The 18,261-nt window shown below is 41.6% G+C and overlaps 2 protein-coding genes across 2 annotated transcripts; both read right to left on the bottom strand.

The window, feature by feature from the left end:
* Nucleotides 1-1,537: 1,537 nt before the first annotated feature.
* On the bottom strand, nucleotides 1,538-4,283 carry LOC133911803 (putative yippee-like protein Os10g0369500). Its single transcript, XM_062354217.1, has 3 exons — nucleotides 3,683-4,283; nucleotides 2,787-2,895; nucleotides 1,538-1,850 (listed from the first exon to the last, which is right to left on the bottom strand). The coding sequence occupies exons 1-3, from the start codon at nucleotides 3,823-3,825 to the stop codon at nucleotides 1,770-1,772; spliced, it is 333 nt and encodes a 110-aa protein (XP_062210201.1). The 5' UTR covers nucleotides 3,826-4,283; the 3' UTR covers nucleotides 1,538-1,769.
* Nucleotides 4,284-4,944: 661 nt separating this feature from the next.
* Nucleotides 4,945-16,427, bottom strand: LOC133911802 (scarecrow-like protein 21). The gene is made up of 3 exons (XM_062354216.1): nucleotides 16,108-16,427; nucleotides 5,901-7,663; nucleotides 4,945-5,371 (listed from the first exon to the last, which is right to left on the bottom strand). The coding sequence occupies exon 2, from the start codon at nucleotides 7,539-7,541 to the stop codon at nucleotides 5,931-5,933; it is 1,611 nt and encodes a 536-aa protein (XP_062210200.1). The 5' UTR covers nucleotides 7,542-7,663; nucleotides 16,108-16,427; the 3' UTR covers nucleotides 4,945-5,371; nucleotides 5,901-5,930.
* Nucleotides 16,428-18,261: the final 1,834 nt, after the last annotated feature.

Below are 18,261 nucleotides of genomic sequence, written 5' to 3'. Positions count from 1 at the left end.
CCATTATTTTTCCTACATAAAGCATAGTATAAGTAAACTAATAAAAGTAGTTTCACTGATTTTGGAGGTGTGATCGATTAGTTATGAATTAATCTAGTTGTAACACATTTGCACAAGTCTGCATATAACAATAACTATTTCATGATTTCATGTATTTTTAAAAGATATAGGATCATGTAAGAAGATTAACAAAATTGGTTTCATGATTTTTGATTAGCAAAGAGTAAACGATGCATTTAACTATGTTTAGCAAATATATTTTCTTACAAAAAATATTCAACTTTTTATGAGTAAATACTTTTATCACGTAGATAATGTTACGAGAAAACTAACAAAATTTATTTCAATTGATTTGAAACTCAGATGCATTAATTATTGATTTTAAAGATTGAACATTTTTTTGTTATTTTGCTAAACTTTATTAAAATTCGAGAAAACAGCTCGATAAATCGCTAAAATCGAATGATTACAGACAAATTCAAATGGTTACCGGTAATTCAAAAATACGGAAAAACCGCTCGATAAATCGCTAAATATGATCGATAACTGTAGAAAACCGACCGGTTACAGTTCAATTGATTCGGTCTGAATTCTTGTCGAATTTCAAATTTGCAGAGTAAATTTTGAGCAAATTCTCACCAAATTTTGCCTGATTATTGCAATAACCATGATTTTCCGATAACCACTGGCGAGCGGTTTTCGAGGTACAAACAGTTTTGTGAACCTTAGCGTGTGACAGCCAGACCTGCTTACCGGCCACCTATGCTCCAATATCGTGGGAAATACAACCTCGCATCTCCTTACACACTCGATATTTATCTGTCTGTTAATTTTTTCATCTATTCTATAATTCTTTTTTACTTCTTTTTTCAACATAAATTTTAATATAAATAAAGGATCCTAATAAAATGGAAGTCTGCAAAGAGTAATATAATTTTGTGGTTCTCGCGCAAAGTGGCGGGCCGGGTTAAGCTCGATCACCGACTGAGAGGAAACCTACGTGACTACGAGGTGAGCCGCTAATTCAACAACGTACTTGTGATATAGTTTTTCGCTCTTGCAGATAAAGCGCTGCAGACACGTACTCGTGATACAATTTTGCCCCTGCTGCAAGCCTCTTGCTTGCCTCGGGCGAATATCGCTGTCTTCGTACCCGGAGTCTCCATATCTAAAATATAAAACACTAAATGGTTTAACATCATTTTTTTTCTCTTCCTATCTAATAAAAACTTTTAAAATTTAATTAATTAATTAATTAATTTTTGTTATTCATTCTCAGCCTCTTAGCCTTCTCACGCAGGCTCATCGGTGGCATAGAGGACTTCAGCAAAATGCGAGAGGGTGGCGCTGGCGGAAGAGCTAGGCAATGACGGTGGCTAGGGTTACAGAGCTAAGCGAACCCACGAGAGCCATCAGACATCAAACGGGAGAGCGAGCTCTCAGGATGCGAGCGGCACATTTTCAAATCGGACGGTCTTCAACTCCTGTTGCTCAGATCCGACGGTGGTGAAGTAATGTGGCTGACGTGGATAGCGTGGGAGGTGGCGAATGCGACAACACAACATTTAGATTATAGAGATTCAACAAATGGTAGCACTGCTAGCTTCTAACAAAGCTACGAGCATTCTGAGTCAATACTATTTCACAAATCAAAGCTGCTGCTGCTGCTGCCAGTGATCATCCTAAGCGGCAGCAAGCGCATGCTGCCGATTCTCTTTATAGTTTGCCTCTTGGATTTTGAGTAATAAGAACATTCCAATCACCGTCTGTCAGCCGCCTTTCACCATCCTAGCTCGTTCCAGGATGAACTTCCCTTCCTTGTATTTTTGGCTTTCGTTGTAGGCTTTCTCCTGCAGCACACCACCCAGGAATTAGGATGCGCCATGCCGAGAAAATGGTACAGGAATAGGAGGATGTTTACTGGTTAACGCGAAACCAGGTTCATGAATAAATGTATCATGTCTACTGGTATCTGATATTCTGAGGATTGGAATGGTATCATGTCTAGATGAGTAAATGTGTTTTCAACATTAGGAACCACAGGCGGACGAAAATAAGTAAATAAAGATGGTGTATTACTCTTTGACATGGCAAATAATCCAGCTATCCATTATTACCACTAGATACTATGGTTGGAGTAAATGAATTCTTGTATTCTGGTTTCTGGACATAACAGCGGAAATCAAGGCATGACGACAGGTTGAAGATACAAAAATAACAGTCATCAACTCACCATTTTAGCACAAATGAAAAGTTCTCAGAATCGGATAGGCCAAAAACAGGTACATGGGCAAATTATGTTGTTTTCAGTTTGTTGTTAAAAATACATCCCTAACTTCTGCAATGAAAAATCAGAGATCAACTTTTGAGATTGGGGAAACAACCATATGTTCGCACCAACAATGTTGTTGTTGTTGACATCTCCAGAAGAATATATGTTGTATCATTGTGCACTCCAATTATTAAGCCCAGAAAGTGAAACAGAGTTCATTACAGTATTATTTTAGCTAAAAGTTACTGGAAGAATTTTATAATTGACGAACAGAATGAAGTACCATTTTTCTGCCTCTCTACATTCATGTTCACTTGATATTCAATAATTTTTCAAAGAAATTATATATATTTCTTCTTCAGCTTTGTTTTCTTTTTCAGCAAACTGCCACAGAATAATTTTTCTATTGTCTTTTTCCGGAAAGTAACTTGACTATTGTGTCAAATATCAAGCATGCACGAAAGAAATGAGATAATCATTATTGCAAGGTAAACCAAATTATGTTTGTACTTACATATCTCCAGCCAAGAACCTGTTGGCAGCAGTTACAGTAGATGTCATTCACCGTGTGAAGCCCAGTTATAAGATAGCGATCTTCATTAGGACCAAGGCATACGTTCACGCTGAAATATTACAAAAAAAAGATTTAAATAAGCATATCAGAACAGCTACGTATGAATCAAAGGCAGATAGCCTGATGATACATATGGGTTTTTGGATTGTGCTGCTGAGTGCTGACTGACAAATTGTTCACAATCTGGCAGTGAGTTTATCAGAAGGACTGTATGGAATCTTGATATTGGTTACAAGCATACGAAAATGTGGCACATACAATAATCTTGACAAAACAGAAGACTATGCTATGTTCATGCTAATGATTTTCTTCAGATTTTTGTTTCTGAAGATTGTACAGTACCGATCTCCATAATCGAAAATACTAATGGTTTCCTTTAAGATAACTATCGACACCACAAAGTGCAACGACGGCCTTACGACAATCACCAAACAGCATGGTGCCAGTCTCTTATCATGCTTTTTTTTTATCACATTACTGATCTTCAATGGAACCCGGACAGAGTTGCATGATCTTGCTTCAATTCCAACGGGGATCAACCCCGAACGGAATCAAGACTGCATCCCCATTGCAGTGACCGCACATTCCCTGCCAAGTTTTGATCACATTGGGCGGACAACTTCAGCCGATCCGAACCAAAGGTTAGTGAGCAAAACGCCCGGCCCTCTCCTTAGAACCACTTGATGTTATCAATTCCCTGCCAGTCACTACCCATTTCCGCATGGGCAAACACCATCGCGCGAGTGAAATCATGCAGCCAGTGAGGCGAGAAGTAGCAAAACTAAAAGGGGGAAGAGAACTAGAGAAGAAGTGGAGGGAGGGGAGGCGAGGCATACACGTGATCGAAGAGGTAGGCGCGGCCGGAGCGGCCGTAGAAGTCCCTGGAGATGATGGCGTCCTTGGAGGCGGCGTCCACGCGGCACCGGCGGCACCTGAACACGCCCTCCCCCTCAAGCCGCTCCACGAACAGCAGCCCCATCCCAGGAATACACCACTGCTACTACTGTCCGATCAATCGACGGTCTGATAAAGTGATCGGAACCGAGCTCCACCGGGACCCTCAGCCTCAGGAATCAAGGAGGAGGGAAGCAAGAAGAGGAAGGGAAGGAAGGAGACTGGCAGAAGGAAAGGCGCCGCTCGCGGCTGCCAAGAAAGCAGGAACCTTTCCTTGAAGAGATGGCTACCGAGGAGAGATGCGACGATGGACGGATGGGCCGATTGGGGAGGGAGGGGGGAAAGGGTGAAGAGAATGGAGTGTGGGGCAGAGCAAGGGAAAGGCAACCCTGCATGTGACGTGCGGAGGCGTGAAGCCGTGTCTGCGGTGCGAGGACGGTTGGTGCCGTACATACAGAGAGGCTAGTTAATTCTAACGAAAACATAAATATAAATTTGAGGTACGAAAATTTACATGTGCAATGAGAGCACTTAAACGAATATATCTGAAGATGCCATAGTTGATTTTAGATATAGAAAAAATAAAATATATTATCCGCTAACTTCTCTTCTAATTTTTTTATTTATTTTTATTAATAAAATATATCTCATATCCGTAGCCAGTAATAAGACCATGAGAGTAGATAATAAAAATAAATGAACTATTTAAATTTTAGATATTTGTATTAGATAGAAGAGTAAAAGAAAGATAGCAGTTGGACAAGTGCGCCACGATTCTGCATTCTGCACTTCAGCTGATGCCTAGGCACAGCCGGAGCTCCACCCATGAAATTCCGCTGTTATGTGAATCAAATCTGACCTCCGATCAAGTGATCCACCTCAAAGCACCGCAAGCATGCAAAGGTCAGAGCCAACACAGGCAACAGAGGGTCTGGAGCTCTGAAACCATCCAGAGGCAGCATCAGCATTCAGCAGTGAGACAGTGACGGAAGCCGGCATGCTTCTTTGGTGCAGAGTGGTTCAGTCATGCATCAGGTGTGCTGTCATCTGATCATCAGAAGGCATTCACACTTTACTCCTACCATCTTGGCTCAGCATTTGTGCCGTCCAGCACAGAGCGAACCTTAATCGGATCCATACTAAAATATGCTATTGGCTATCATGAATTTAAGGCAGAACAGAACTGTGATCACCAAACCATACATAGTACCGAAGTAAATCACCCAGATTGTATAGAATTACAATACACCAGCAGGTTGTACATACAGAATCTAATGGCACTCCTTGTGCCTACTACCAAGGCCTGGCATAAGCTTCGGACTCATAGACAGCATTGTAGAGGTCAACCTAAAGGGAACGTAAACCATTTTGGCGATCCAGATTTGGATACTGATACCAGATTCTACCAACATGTAATATTAAAACCATTAGAAGGTGGCGAAACCACTGATCGCACCTTTATATAAGGATGGAACCGAGTCATGGTGACTATTTCAACAATAACCATACTGAAATGATGGTGAGCATAGGAGAAGCAGCAAGGAAGCTACCAACTTGTTTTTTATTATGGAGTCCTTGCTACGAAGGTTTCACCTTGGATTCATGTGCGGAACACAAAGCCACGAAAGAACCTGCAGGTAACAAAATCCGAGCAAATTAAGCAACACTGCTACTGAAAGTAAATATACCTTTTTCAATGAATGGCAAGTATGTGTTCAAGTCATACACAAACTTATTTTCTCAATAGTAATTTGATCACGTGGCAACACAGTACAGACTGCCATTACCGTAACATATTATTCAGACATTCCTTTGCTCCTAACTCCTAAACTCCAGGTACTTTCAGGTAACAGACCATTCACAGTGGGCTACAAGTCTCAGTGTTCTTCATAGGAAAAGTTCAATGGGACTAATCAGTCTTTTTTTTTTCACGTTGCCTAAGTACGGAACTGTATTGCCAACTAAAAACTTGAGGCAATTCCAAGTTTCGAAACTACAAAACACCGAATCGGGCATCACTAATGTTTTCCTCTCCTAAATAGAGGATTATACTGTCACCTAAAAACCTTGTGTTTCCAAGTTTGCAAACTAAAAAGTTTCAATTGATAAGAATAAATTAGGCATAAGTAACTAAAGCGCTGTGAGGTGCCAGCAACATACCTAAACAAGCTTCTTCCAAAATCGGAAATGTCAGAACCAGGCAGAAGATACAACCAGCTTTCTGTTCTTCCAGCCAAGATAAAGGACACCATCTCTCTCCTCAAGCCTGTAATAGCTGTGGTAACTATCCAGCAGTGTTTTGATGGTACTGTTCACCACTGAACTTAATGGGTATGGTCTAAATCCAGACATTACAAGTCTTGCCCTCCATTTCCCAAAAGGCTCATGCCTCTCTACTCTTTCTGCACCTTCACAAGCAATTAAATTGACAATATCTCTTGCAACACAGTGCTGCTCTGTGCTAATGCGCTTCTTGTCGTTCCTGGGGCAAGCAGCATCTATTGCCTCAAACATGGCTGTGTAATAATCAAGAGTCTCCATGTATCTGAGAAAGAAAGGTGCCGTGTTTGTATTCGCCTCCTGCTCTACAAGAGTTACCACCCTAGGAGAGAGGCTCTTGACCATCCTCAATATCCTATCACGGTGGTTTTCTATGCCCACGCTCTCATCAGGAGTATGATGCAGCTGATAAGCGAAATTGACAGCGATAGCCTCCCCAGGTCTTATACCAAGATGTTCAAGCATAACCTCATGACTAGCTGCTGGCACAGCATTGAACTCAAAGAACAGACCACATGACTGGGCGATGCTGTGTAACCTCTGTCCAACTATATCCAGTCCACCACCTCGGGCATGAGCAGAATTTGAGTCATCTATACCGGTAATTCTGAGGTATGGTTGTCTCCCAGGCCTTGCAGCAAGGACCTGTATCATAGTTATCCACTGACTCCCCTGAGCGATTTGGAAATCGATAATGTGAATAAAGTTTTCATCCTTAACAGCCTCAGCTATCGCACCATTGGCAGACATGTAACCAAACTTGAAGAATGGACAGATGTCGTAAAGAAGATGCATATAGGACATGAGCTCAGAACTTGTAGCCACAGGCTCTTTACACTTCAGAGATTTATATAGGGCATGTCCAGTGAAAGAAAGCCTCGCAACTAGGCCTTCCAACATATAGGCTCCCAGGCGTTGCATTGGTTCACCGGAGACGGAAACCATCTGCCGTAACTCAGACATCAGTGTGTCCATATAACAAGCATTCTCGTCAACAGCCTTACCACAAGCTATAAGTACCTGCCTCAAATCCCCAGTATTAATTCCCAGAAGTTCTCTCCAGTTGTTTTCATGCAAAGCAGTACCAGATAGTAAGGAGCTGTCAGGGCTAACTATGTCAGAATCAGGTCCAAGCATCACATTTTCTAGATCCTTGAGTGTCAAACTGGGAACCCGAGTAATGCATGACGCACTTGGAGAGGAACCATATGCATGATCAGAGTGACTCTCATGCTGAGACAGAGGGCTCCCACTTATGCTCTGAGAAGAAGTAGAGCTATGTGCAGGATAAACACAATTGGCTAAGGACGAGTCTAGGGTGCAGTACTGTGCTTGAGCCCCTTGAGCCCTAGAATTACTAGTCTGTGATCCATCATCAGAGGACATGTACCGAGTATCATCATTATTTTGTTGCATATAGTAAGCACCATTGCCCCCAACATGCATTAAATTGCCATTGTAGTATGGTATTTGGGAATTGTCTGGATATCTGTACGACCGGTTAGAGGCCTGTGTCGACATATTTTCTAGTACAACCTTGTGGGAAAGAGGTATATACTGGAAGACGATACACTTTCGACACTTAACAGGGAGCTGAGCTTGCCCTCTTTACCACAAAATCTTCATCGTGATGATGACATCAACTGGATAGGACAAACAGACATAGATAAGGCAAATTAAAGTTACAGAAAAAGAAGATACTTATTCGCAAAAAAAGAAAAAGAATGTACTGGTAGATCATAGAAAGAGAACAAATAAGTAGTCTGAACCTCTAGTAGAAACTAAAGCGATTCATTTTCTGTTCAACATGTGAAATTAAATATCAATTACTAAAATAAATTATCAAGTGGGGCCACATTTTGCTACTTGATGATCAAGGTGTGGGCGATACCCAGGATGGGTGGAAAGTGGAAAGACTCATCCATAAAAAGGCTATCCTGTTTCAAATTAGTGTGCAATGGAAACAATTTGAGGGCTCGGACAAATTACACTTTCAGAAATAAAAATCTTTAAGAGCTCTTATCAGCCTATAAAAGAACCACCACTTCAACCCGATAGAATTGTTGACCGGTGAGTTGCTACTTGGATTTGCATCTTTTGTTTATGACTGTTATCTCAGAACCATTTATTATTCAATCATTGCTAGAAAAGGGAATGAAATCAAATAAAACGTGGGTAGTATGGGTAACTTTTTATTAAAATAGAAGGCTACTCCAACATGGGTACAAGAAAAAAATTATATATGATATGCTATTTTTTGTTCAGTCAAAGACATCAGAAAATGTCACAAATTAACCAACCTTTAAGTTTGGTTTCACAAACATCTGAAAATAACTACAGAATAAGCATAAACTATTGCCCAGTGTTGCAGAATGTAAAAAAAATGAAAATATTAAAAAAGGTATTTGCAACTAGGAAAAACTAGTGTTACCCGGATACCCATGTCCAAATTTTTTTGCCGAATCGGATACCCCGAATCCGAGTCGGATTCCGACACCCGTGTCAGATTCCGAGTTGTATTCCGCGTGTCCAAATTTTCTTTGCCGAATCGAACACCCGAATCAGAGTCGGATTTCGACACCCATGTCTAGGTCCAGGTAACACTCAAAAACTGGATTTGACATAGGTGGTATATCTCGTGATGCATATCATGGGTTGGAAGTGACAAAATACAGAGAAAAGGATGCGTAAAGAGCAAATGCATATACAGCTTTTAATAGGTTAATTAATACTTGTTGGTCTCCAAGATTCTACAACAATTTAAACTTTAATTGAAGCTATCTAGAATCATGCAAAGAATCGTCGTTCAAATGGCAAGTAAAGGGACCTCATATTTTTGCCATATAGAAAAATGCAAGGTGGGTTGCAGCGGCACTTCTACTAAGAGACATGCCTATGTCTGGAAAAGCAGCCGAAACCATGTTGGGCGTAACACCCAATCTAAACATGTCACAACTGTGTCAGATAAATAGATAGTGCATCAAGGAACGTGTCAGATAAATAGATAGTGCATCAAGGAACTTTCAATAGATATCTGATTTCAAATTAATTATCTCTCCAATATGGAGTGCTTAGCAACACCAGCCATAACAAATTTGTTGTAGCATAGCTAACATGACTTTCGTACCCCTTACGACAAGTACATAATCTAATCAAGTGGTTTATACAAAAACGTAATGCTATAGGATAAAAAATGCAACCTCCTATGTCATCAGCATGTGAAATAAATCATTATAATCAATGTAGCACACGCCATATCGGTACCAAGAGAAGTTAGGAAAGTGAATGTGGCTCGTTTTATGTTTTCAATCTTTTTCATATACATATCCATGCCACTCTAATGGCAGCTTTAGTGAAATGATCTACTGCCGCATCCGTATTGTGTTGTATTGTACTAATGATGTGCCCTACGTCAATGTAAGTATCCTAGCATCTACAGGAGTACCACATGTGATATTCCTTGAACCGTGACGTTACTACTGGTATTTAAGTTAATGTGTCTGTGTAATTACTCCAGCATCTGCGGAGGGGTACCACATGGGATATAGTCCCTGATATTACTACCAGTATGTAAGGAACTAAGGCCCTATTTGTTTGGATTTCTGGTGGCTTCTACTTCTTAGAAACCAGAACCTGAAACAAATAGCCAGCTTTTGCTAGCTTCTGGCTATAGTTTCTGAGAAGCAAAAACAATCTTTACTACTACAGAAGCTTGAGAAGCCATAAGTAAGTCTGAATGTGCTTGTACTAGAAGCAGACTTCTAGAGGAGGCACAGCTTGTAGAAGCCCAAACAAACAGAACCTTAAGTCCAGCTCACCTCAGCTGGTGAGAGATGTGGGTCTACACCCCAACCACTCAAGCTTGAATCCTATTCGGCTCGGATTTGCGTGCCTTTCTTCTTCATAATTAAAGAAAATACCTAGTTCCTAGGTACTCTCTGTTTTTTTAACTAGTGGTATGGCACAATTGGTCCTGGAGTGCAAGCATTGGATATTGAGACGGAGCTTCGAAGCAATATGAAGTCGTGTAGTACAAACATGAGTTTGAAAAGAAGCTTGGGTGGCAATATGATGTTGTTCCTTAGAGTTCAACATAAAATGGAAAGGACCATTTGAACGCAAGACTTGTTGATAATCATATAACATAATCTGAAGTATCTCACGTATGATGTAGCTAACAACAGACACCAAGTTCATCTCTACTACTTAAAAAATACGAAGTGGTTCCTGAAGCCTTCCCGCACCCTCTGTGTCTTGCCTCCACGTCCTACCCTCGCACCTCTGAAAAGATCAAAGTACCCATTGGCTTTCACAAGAAATTACCCTACCTTACCCCCTCGCACCCCCGACGCCCCTCATTCGGCCTTGTGCTCGCTCTCCCATCTCCCCCATGTGCTAACCCTAACCACTGAAGACCAACCTCCAACGGCCATCCCCTCCCTCCCCGGCATGAATCCGACGTGGCTACCCTCGCATGCGCGATGCCCAGCACAACTACCCTCCCAGGCGGCGGTCACCGACAACGCCGAGGACGCAGATGGCGCGTAGCGTATGCTCCTGTCCGGGCACAGTGCGGGAGCTGGCGCGGTGGCCCTCCACCGAGCGAGGTACCGTGACACGGCGGAGGAGGCGTGGCCACTGCTCTATCAAGCGCGGGGTAGCCCCGCGTGCTAGTAGCTGACAGGGACGATGCGCAAGTCTGGGTGCCCGCTAGTGCTAACCTCTCTTCCACGAGAATCTTGTGTCGAGTTGTTTTGGAGGCGGTGCAACGACCCGTCGAGTGGAGAGGCAACAACGCGGGGGGGGGGGGGGATCTGCGTTGGGTTATCCATCCGCCTCCCTCGCTGTTCGCCGCATCGCTTTTTAGGGTTTTCTCCTCCTCTCCTCGCTCCCACGCACGTGCGCAGGCCGCGGAGCCGGGCCTTCAAGGGATCCGCCGACACCCTGTCGGCTTCCGTCACAAAGGCCGCGGAGGCTCTACTCCTGTCACTCAGCATCTGGTCGTCGTCACAACGCACGTGTGACGCCATGGTGCGTCGCCTTGTGTAGACGCTGCCGGCGCCCAGCGTCCTCTCACAACGCTATGGTGCCGTCCTAGAGCCCGAAGCTAAGCGCGCCGCAGCCTCCGAGTTTGCCGCTGGCACGTCCCTCGCCTTCGTCGAGCATATTTTCCTCTTCTCCGTCGAGTGAGGCACTGCCAACAGCTCTCTTGCCGGATCGGGCGCCGTGAGCCATGTCATCATTGGATCTGGCGTCAAGAATCACACCCATGCCATCCTCTACGTTAGATGCGGAGTCCACGACCATTTCAGCACCCTCCTCTCCCGGTCGATCTGGAGTCCCTGACCTCTCGACTGCCGTGTCTAGCGTTCCCGACCGCTGCCTTTGAGATGATGTTCGTCCCCTCCATTCTATCTAGCAGCGACAATAAAGGGGATTCATCTGATGACTTTCTCATATGTAAGTCTGGTCTGCAATCTTTCTCTTGTTCGCTCCATTCTCCTTTTCTTTTCGTGTTTCTTATGATCGTCATCATAGTTTTTTTTTAGCAGTTTGGAAGGAGAGAAGCAGAGATGAGGCAACATCTGTGGTACCTTCTACCAAGATGACCAAAGAGACCATTTCTCTGCAAAAGAAGAGCAGAGATGAGGTGCGTATTTTTGTCTTTGTTTCTTTGATCTGCTCCAAATTGTTTGCCTCCCATAAGACCAAATTAGAGTCATGCCTGCTACGTGATATGAACTTGATTCTATGACATATGTGAGTTTGGTTATCTAATTTGGATGCAACCAAGCAAAGAACAATTTGAGGTTAGACTAGGTGTGCAAGAGGTGTGCAATATGATTACGTTCTTATGATAGCAGTCATCATGTGCTCTCTCTTTGGCTGTAATGTCTATTTTAGGTGGTCTATAAGAGTTCTCTTGGTAATTTCAATTCTTCCATGTACTTCTTTTTTTATAAATTCTGATTCATGGGTGTCAATGTTATAGAAGTCAGTCAAGAAAAAATAGGCATCGAGGTCATATGAAACTCTGCACTGAGGCCAAGAAAAAAATAGGCATTGAGGTCATATGAAACATTGTTGATACTAAGGGGCTGTTTGGTTCGGTTCCCACGCGCGCCTTACCAAACATTGGCGAGCCCACGTATTTTGGCCTGTATTTGGTTCGGTTCCAAAGTTTGGTGCGCCCGAAAAACATTGGCAACGCCGAGCTACAGTTAATAGGAAAGCGTGGGCGAGCAAATCTCGCGCCCGCGTTTTGGCGGAGCCTGCAGCAAAAAAGAGCTGAGGTGGCATCAGCCTGTTAGCTACACGTAGTACAAGAACTTAGAGATAACAAGATTCAAATGACTACATTTTCCAAACTATAAGTCTAATTTACAATCTGACTGCACCATTATTATCCTTGTAATTAAATCTACAAAACAAGACCCCACTTGGCTATATTTTGATAGGAAAAAATTTATATGACAAGTGGGCCCCATATATCATACTCTGAATTGCCTCAAATTTTGGTATGGTTGCAATCCAAACATCACTCTCTCAACAATTTGGCATTGCCCATGAATTGGTGCGGTCACAATCCAAACACGATTCCATTGCCCACATTTTGGCGCGCCCATGTTTTGGTAATACCAAACGTTGGCATGGCTCCTATGGGCACAAACCAAACAGGCCCTAATACAATTGTAAGGAATCCTATGTTAATAATTTCTTGATTTGTAAGGTGTTGGTCACACAAAGGTAGTGCCTACTATGGTTTTGGCAGCAGTGTCCAATGCATTCTTGCAACAGATTTTAACCAACCATTAACTCATACTTTTAGTAACACTATTTGTTTTCCTTTTTTTTTTAGAACAAGTAGCACTGTTTCTTTGATATGGTTGAAAACGGGCTTGAAGGCACTGGCTTAATATTTCTGAAACCCACAGCATGTTGCAGCTATTATGCCTAGAGGTATGAATGGCTGTTTATTGTATGTATATATGTTACTGTTATTATCCTAGCATGTAGCAAATTTTCTTGCCTTATTGCACCGTATTGAAGTTGTTTTTGTTGGTTTCAGATGTCCCTCAAGCTCGTAAGGCGTCTCTTGCTCGATTCTTGGAAAAAAGAAAGGAAAGGTAGAATTCATGTTCTTACTCAGTGTTATTGAATTCATGTTCTTACCAGTGATTGTAATGCATTTGTTTGAGTACAAGTGTACAACACCAGTTCTCAGAAGCTGGTCCTCATCTGTGCATGCTTCTGTTGTAGGGTGACTTCAGCTGCTCCATACCCATCAGCCAAGAGCCCGTTGGAGAGCAGCGACACGTTCAGGAGCTCCAACAATAAGTCACCGTGCACAGGCATTGCCCTCTCGAGCAACCGCGATGAGTCGCTATGTTTAGGTCAGCCCAGGAACATCATCTTCAGCCAAGAGTCCCCAAGTACGAAACTATAGATTTGATCTGATCATGATCCGATGTCCATAGATTTGTCCAGGCTGACTGATGCAAAAACATAGATTATTTTTGCAATCTGGCAAGAGCACGAGAGGCTGACTGATACCAAGGGCTTGATTATAGTTTTTGTAGAAGAGGGGATGTGCGGCTGGCAGTTCGATCAAAACTGGGTGGACCGTCTAGCCTGATGATGGCTCTGCCTACAAGACTACAATGTAATCTTTTGTTGTTGTTTTTTTGTGAATGTGAATATTTGGCATTAGAATGATGTTAGTTCACTGGTTACTTTAGTGCACAGGAGCAATGCATTCCCGAGTTTACGGTATGTGGTTGGTCCGATTGCTTTGCAGAATGCTGATTTGCTCTGTCCAGTGCTGTTTCTTGGGAGATGCTTGCTTCATTCTGTTCAGATTTAGGCAGTTTTGAAGTGTTGTGGGAGAAAACGACATGAGGCTAGGATGAAGGATGAGGAATGCAAACTATGCGATATGGATGAAGAAATCTTGAATGCAACAGATGTGTAGTATGCTCCGGCTTCTCGTGTGTGTATGCATAAAGAAATATTTGCTGGAGCCATTTTTTTTCATTTTCTAGATGGGTTCTTAAAACAAGCATTGGGATATAGAGAATTAGTTATTAATGACCTTTAGGTTTAGGGTGTGTCATGTTTGCTCTATTCCTCTACTTGAGATTAGATGGTGTAGCAGCTTGCTTTACTGCTGCAGCTCCAGGGGTTATATTAGTATCATGTTTGTTCACTTCTATGTCACTTGCTCACTATTTCTCTACTTGAGATTAAATGGTGTAGCAGATTGCTTTACTGCTGCAGCTCCAGGGGTTATATTAGTATCATTTTTCACATATTCAGCACAGTCCTTTTGTGATCAGGTTTGGACTTGCAACTTCTGTCATCTGAGTTTCTATGTGAATTGGCTGCACTAACTATACACTTTGTGCATGTAAAGTTTGACATTCATATCTGTAAGAGTATGACGATTGGTGTAATATTGTGTGTGTTGTTGCATTGAGCTTCGATGGCTGAATATATAGAGTACAGATGGCTTGGATATCAAGCAACCCAAGAGATAGGATGGAATCTAATCCTAACCTACCATAACAAATGGATCCTTGTGTATCATATACCATATACTCTAACAATATCCTTGTTATGATGGCACTACTTCTAGAGAGTAACATTGAAAATTCCCATCCTAATGTAATATTATGATTCGGTGAAGCAATAGATATTTTGAAGCATTATTGTTCTAAATTTGGTGATTCCTCTTCCTTCTCCCGGATCCAGTTTTCTCAATGGGACAACTCTACGTTGCACCATCTCAAACTACTGCAAAGACCAATCTTTTTAGTAGTGAGTTTTTTTAGTGATAGATCAATATCCAAAAAACTCTTATAGTTTTACAATTCAAGATATGTGGTTGTTGTTTTAGGTAAGTGAGAGATACTAAAATTTTATAGAGATTAAAATTAGCAAAGCTAAAAAGAAAAAACCAAGGTACCGTCGAGCAAGCCATGCCTGCTAACAATGATGTAGGGTGTAATGACCGTAGCAATGCACGGCATCTAACTATCATGTTTATGATGAAACAAATGAGAATATCACATATATTTGTACACCACATTATTTTTTTCGAGTGATACGCTATCGTAATAGAAGGACATGCATTCAAAATATTTAGATATCGTTGCAACGCACGGGCATTCAACTAGTAAATAGATAAACCATAGTAATGATCACAAGAAATTCATGATATTCCTATATAAATAGGCAGGAGCTAAGAAAGCACATTTAAGGTATACATATGATTGTCTTATAGCCAAAACAAACGATCGACTTTCTTTTGGACAGTACAACTTATTGACCGTCGATGTATCTAGTACAACTCGCCTAAGAATTTAGCGGTAGCGGGTACCCAAAGTCTCTCTCAACCTTGATGGGGGTAGGATCAGGATTGCAAGCCACCAGTTTAGGAGAAGAGAACATAACCAAAAGCAAAAGTAAAAGGACAGAGGGAGAGAAAATGGAAGAGAGCTGTCGTTTTCCTATCCATTGGAGTTAATAGCATGATTTATGCTGGTGTTCAAGAAAAAACAGGGGATTTTGAGAGGGATCCTGACGCAATATAAATCGCACACCAAAGGAATTCCCCTGGAACTACTAGGTAACAACGTTCACAAAACAAGGAGTCAAAAGCTGAGGGGAAGATGCCTCATAGTGTTACCCTTTCTCCTGATAAAACCGCTGATTTTTGTTCCGAAGAACACAAAAACTTCCTAGAACACGCCGTATAAATTTCTGCCTAGTACAGAATCGTACTGATAATAGCAAAATGAACGCGGCTTAGGAAAGAATCAAGATGGGCTCAACGTGGGGGGATGGGAGCTCAGTTGAACACCCCCAAAATTGCAGAATAAGTAACCTGCTACGAGTACCCCCGACCACCCAACAAACAAAACACCAACAAACTCGACGGGCAGGACTCATTGGGGTATCCGAATTCCATCCCAGAGGGCAGGATTCGGATTCCACATCTCAGAGCAAAGAAAACAGGCTGATTCCTGCAGAAAAAAACCTCACAAAACTAAGAACAATCCGCCCAAGCAAGCCAGTGGTTCCTTACCAAGTCCCGAATGTGTGATCCCCACTCCACGCCGGAGCAGCCGCTCCAGCAGAGGGGAGCACGAGGACGAGGAACACCGCGAAACAAGAAGAATTCCTTCCAGGTGGCACTCTCCGCCTTGGCAGGAGGAGGCTTGCGTGCTTGGCGGAGAGGCTCGACGGTGGCGTGAGGCAACCGGGCCGGGGGAACGGAGAAGGAAAGAGGCGTTGGTACTTGTGGAGCTAGCCTCACCTGGTCGCCTCACCGCCGCGACGACAACGCCAAGAGGAGAGGAAAGAGGGCTGATTAGTTGGGACCGGAGGGGGGACGGGGTGTTTCTGTCATCTCGCCACTGAAAAAAGCGATGTAGAGGAAGCCCAGGTGTGTTGGTTGCCTAATCCTCTGGTCTCGGTGTATACGTATAATATTAAAAAGAAAACATATTTAATTGTTTATATTTATTATTTTAATTTGATTTACGGATGCAAATGTATATCTCATTTTAGTCTAGGAGTTAAGCTTTACTCTATAGTCTAGTGTAGTTTATGCTATATATTTGCTCATTCAAACAAGCTCATTTGTCTTGAATTTTACTCTTAGATCATCTTCAATCATATCCTTTTTATTTCGTTTCCTTCTCGATTTTTTTTCTCGTTCTCATTTTTTTTTTACTTTCTCTTATCTCTAACAGCTTCTTTTCGGGGAATCGCGAAGTAAAAGGAGAGATAATCCCGTCTTGAAGGGAATGATCATTGGAATCCCGTTGTGACGAAAATCGTGAAGTGAAACCGTTGCAGCGCTGAAGGAAACAAAATTCCTTCACGACAGAAATACGACCCTTGAAGGGAATCTCTTGGGGCTAGTCTTACATCCGTTTATGCTTTAGAAGTTAAGCTTCACTCTATAGTCTAGTGCCATAGAATAATCTTTATACGAGTAATTAAACATAATTTTAACTCTTACATCTGTTTATATAATCTCAAATTCAGTCAACTAAATAGAAACTCATATCAGATAAATACAATCAATCAAACACTCTTATTTTCAATAATATAACTCATATCAACTTGCTTATACGATGCAGCTCTATAAAAATTTATCCAAAGAACCAAACACACCCAAGTGTAAGAAGGATTCGTCTCGGCTGTGATATGGTTAGGATGTCCCCATTTGAATTTGACTTTTAGACTTGGCATGACTACTCGTAATTTTTTAATTAAACCTTGAGAGGAATGTGTTTAATGGTCAAAGCATGTGCACATGAGGTTATATATCCAATCTTATTTATATGTGTGCTATATATATGCACGTGAATATATATGGGCATAAGTGTACATGTGTAGGTGTATATGTATTTTCGACTTGTACTTTAAAAATATCATGGCCAGCTGCATCGATACAAAAGTATAAAGAAGACATTAAGTGTGTATGTGTATTCGACTTATACTTAATAGCTAATGGTCTCACTTAATTATTGCTTCCCGTTTCTCCCCACGCGACCTTCTCAAATAACACCGATGCATTTCCTTCAAGCAAGACACAGCATTTAGTGTATTTCTTTATCTGCTCAGCTGCTTCTCCAGACGGAGTAATTAGGATCCTGATGGATCTACGTGTGCATGGTCTCGAAAAGTTCCCCGTGAGGTGAGATATTTTGGAGTTTGGATAGACTGATTCTCCTCCGTTTAAAAATATAAGACATATTTTATTTAGATAAAATTAAATTTTATAAATTTTAATTAATAATTAGTTAAATTATATGTAAGACAAAATTTGTTTCAATAGATTTATATTTCAAAATATTTTTAATATAATATTAATTTTACAGTAACTGATAATATATTTAAAAAATTAATTTAATAACTTTTTAAAATAAAATGTCTTACGTCCTTGAACGAATTGTCTTGGTCTAGAACGAATTGTCTTGGTCTTTAGGTGTGGATCCTGATAATACTACAGATTGTACGCTGTACCTAATCTTCAGAAAAGATCACCAAAACTGCAGCGCATTAGGTTTTTAACTAGTACAACAAACAAGACTTACGTACTTAAGCTGATAGTGTTACCCCTCCCTCCCTTGGCTTCGAAAATGGTGCCGACAAGCCAGACATGGCCAATTGAGCCTCTTAGGACGGCCAGCTAGCATACAGTATGTCAAATTTAGCTAACTAATTG

Source organism: Phragmites australis, chromosome 3 (genome assembly GCF_958298935.1).
Source record: "Phragmites australis chromosome 3, lpPhrAust1.1, whole genome shotgun sequence".
Classification (NCBI taxonomy): Eukaryota; Viridiplantae; Streptophyta; class Magnoliopsida; order Poales; family Poaceae; genus Phragmites; species Phragmites australis.
This window is presented reverse-complemented; position numbering and strand designations above follow the sequence as displayed.

What these genes read in the sequence shown, in the direction of transcription:
- LOC133911803 (XM_062354217.1), bottom strand. Translation starts at nt 3,825, where the DNA reads ATGGGGCTGCTGTTCGTGGAGCGGCTTGAGGGGGAGGGCGTGTTCAGG. An exon ending in GCCTACCTCTTCGATCACGT is followed by an intron (nt 2,896 to 3,682) that starts GTATGCCTCGCC and finishes GTAATATTTCAG; the next exon opens with CGTGAACGTATGCCTTGGTC. An exon ending in AGGTTCTTGGCTGGAGATAT is followed by an intron (nt 1,851 to 2,786) that starts GTAAGTACAAAC and finishes GGTGTGCTGCAG; the next exon opens with GAGAAAGCCTACAACGAAAG.
- LOC133911802 (XM_062354216.1), bottom strand. Translation starts at nt 7,541, where the DNA reads ATGTCGACACAGGCCTCTAACCGGTCGTACAGATATCCAGACAATTCC.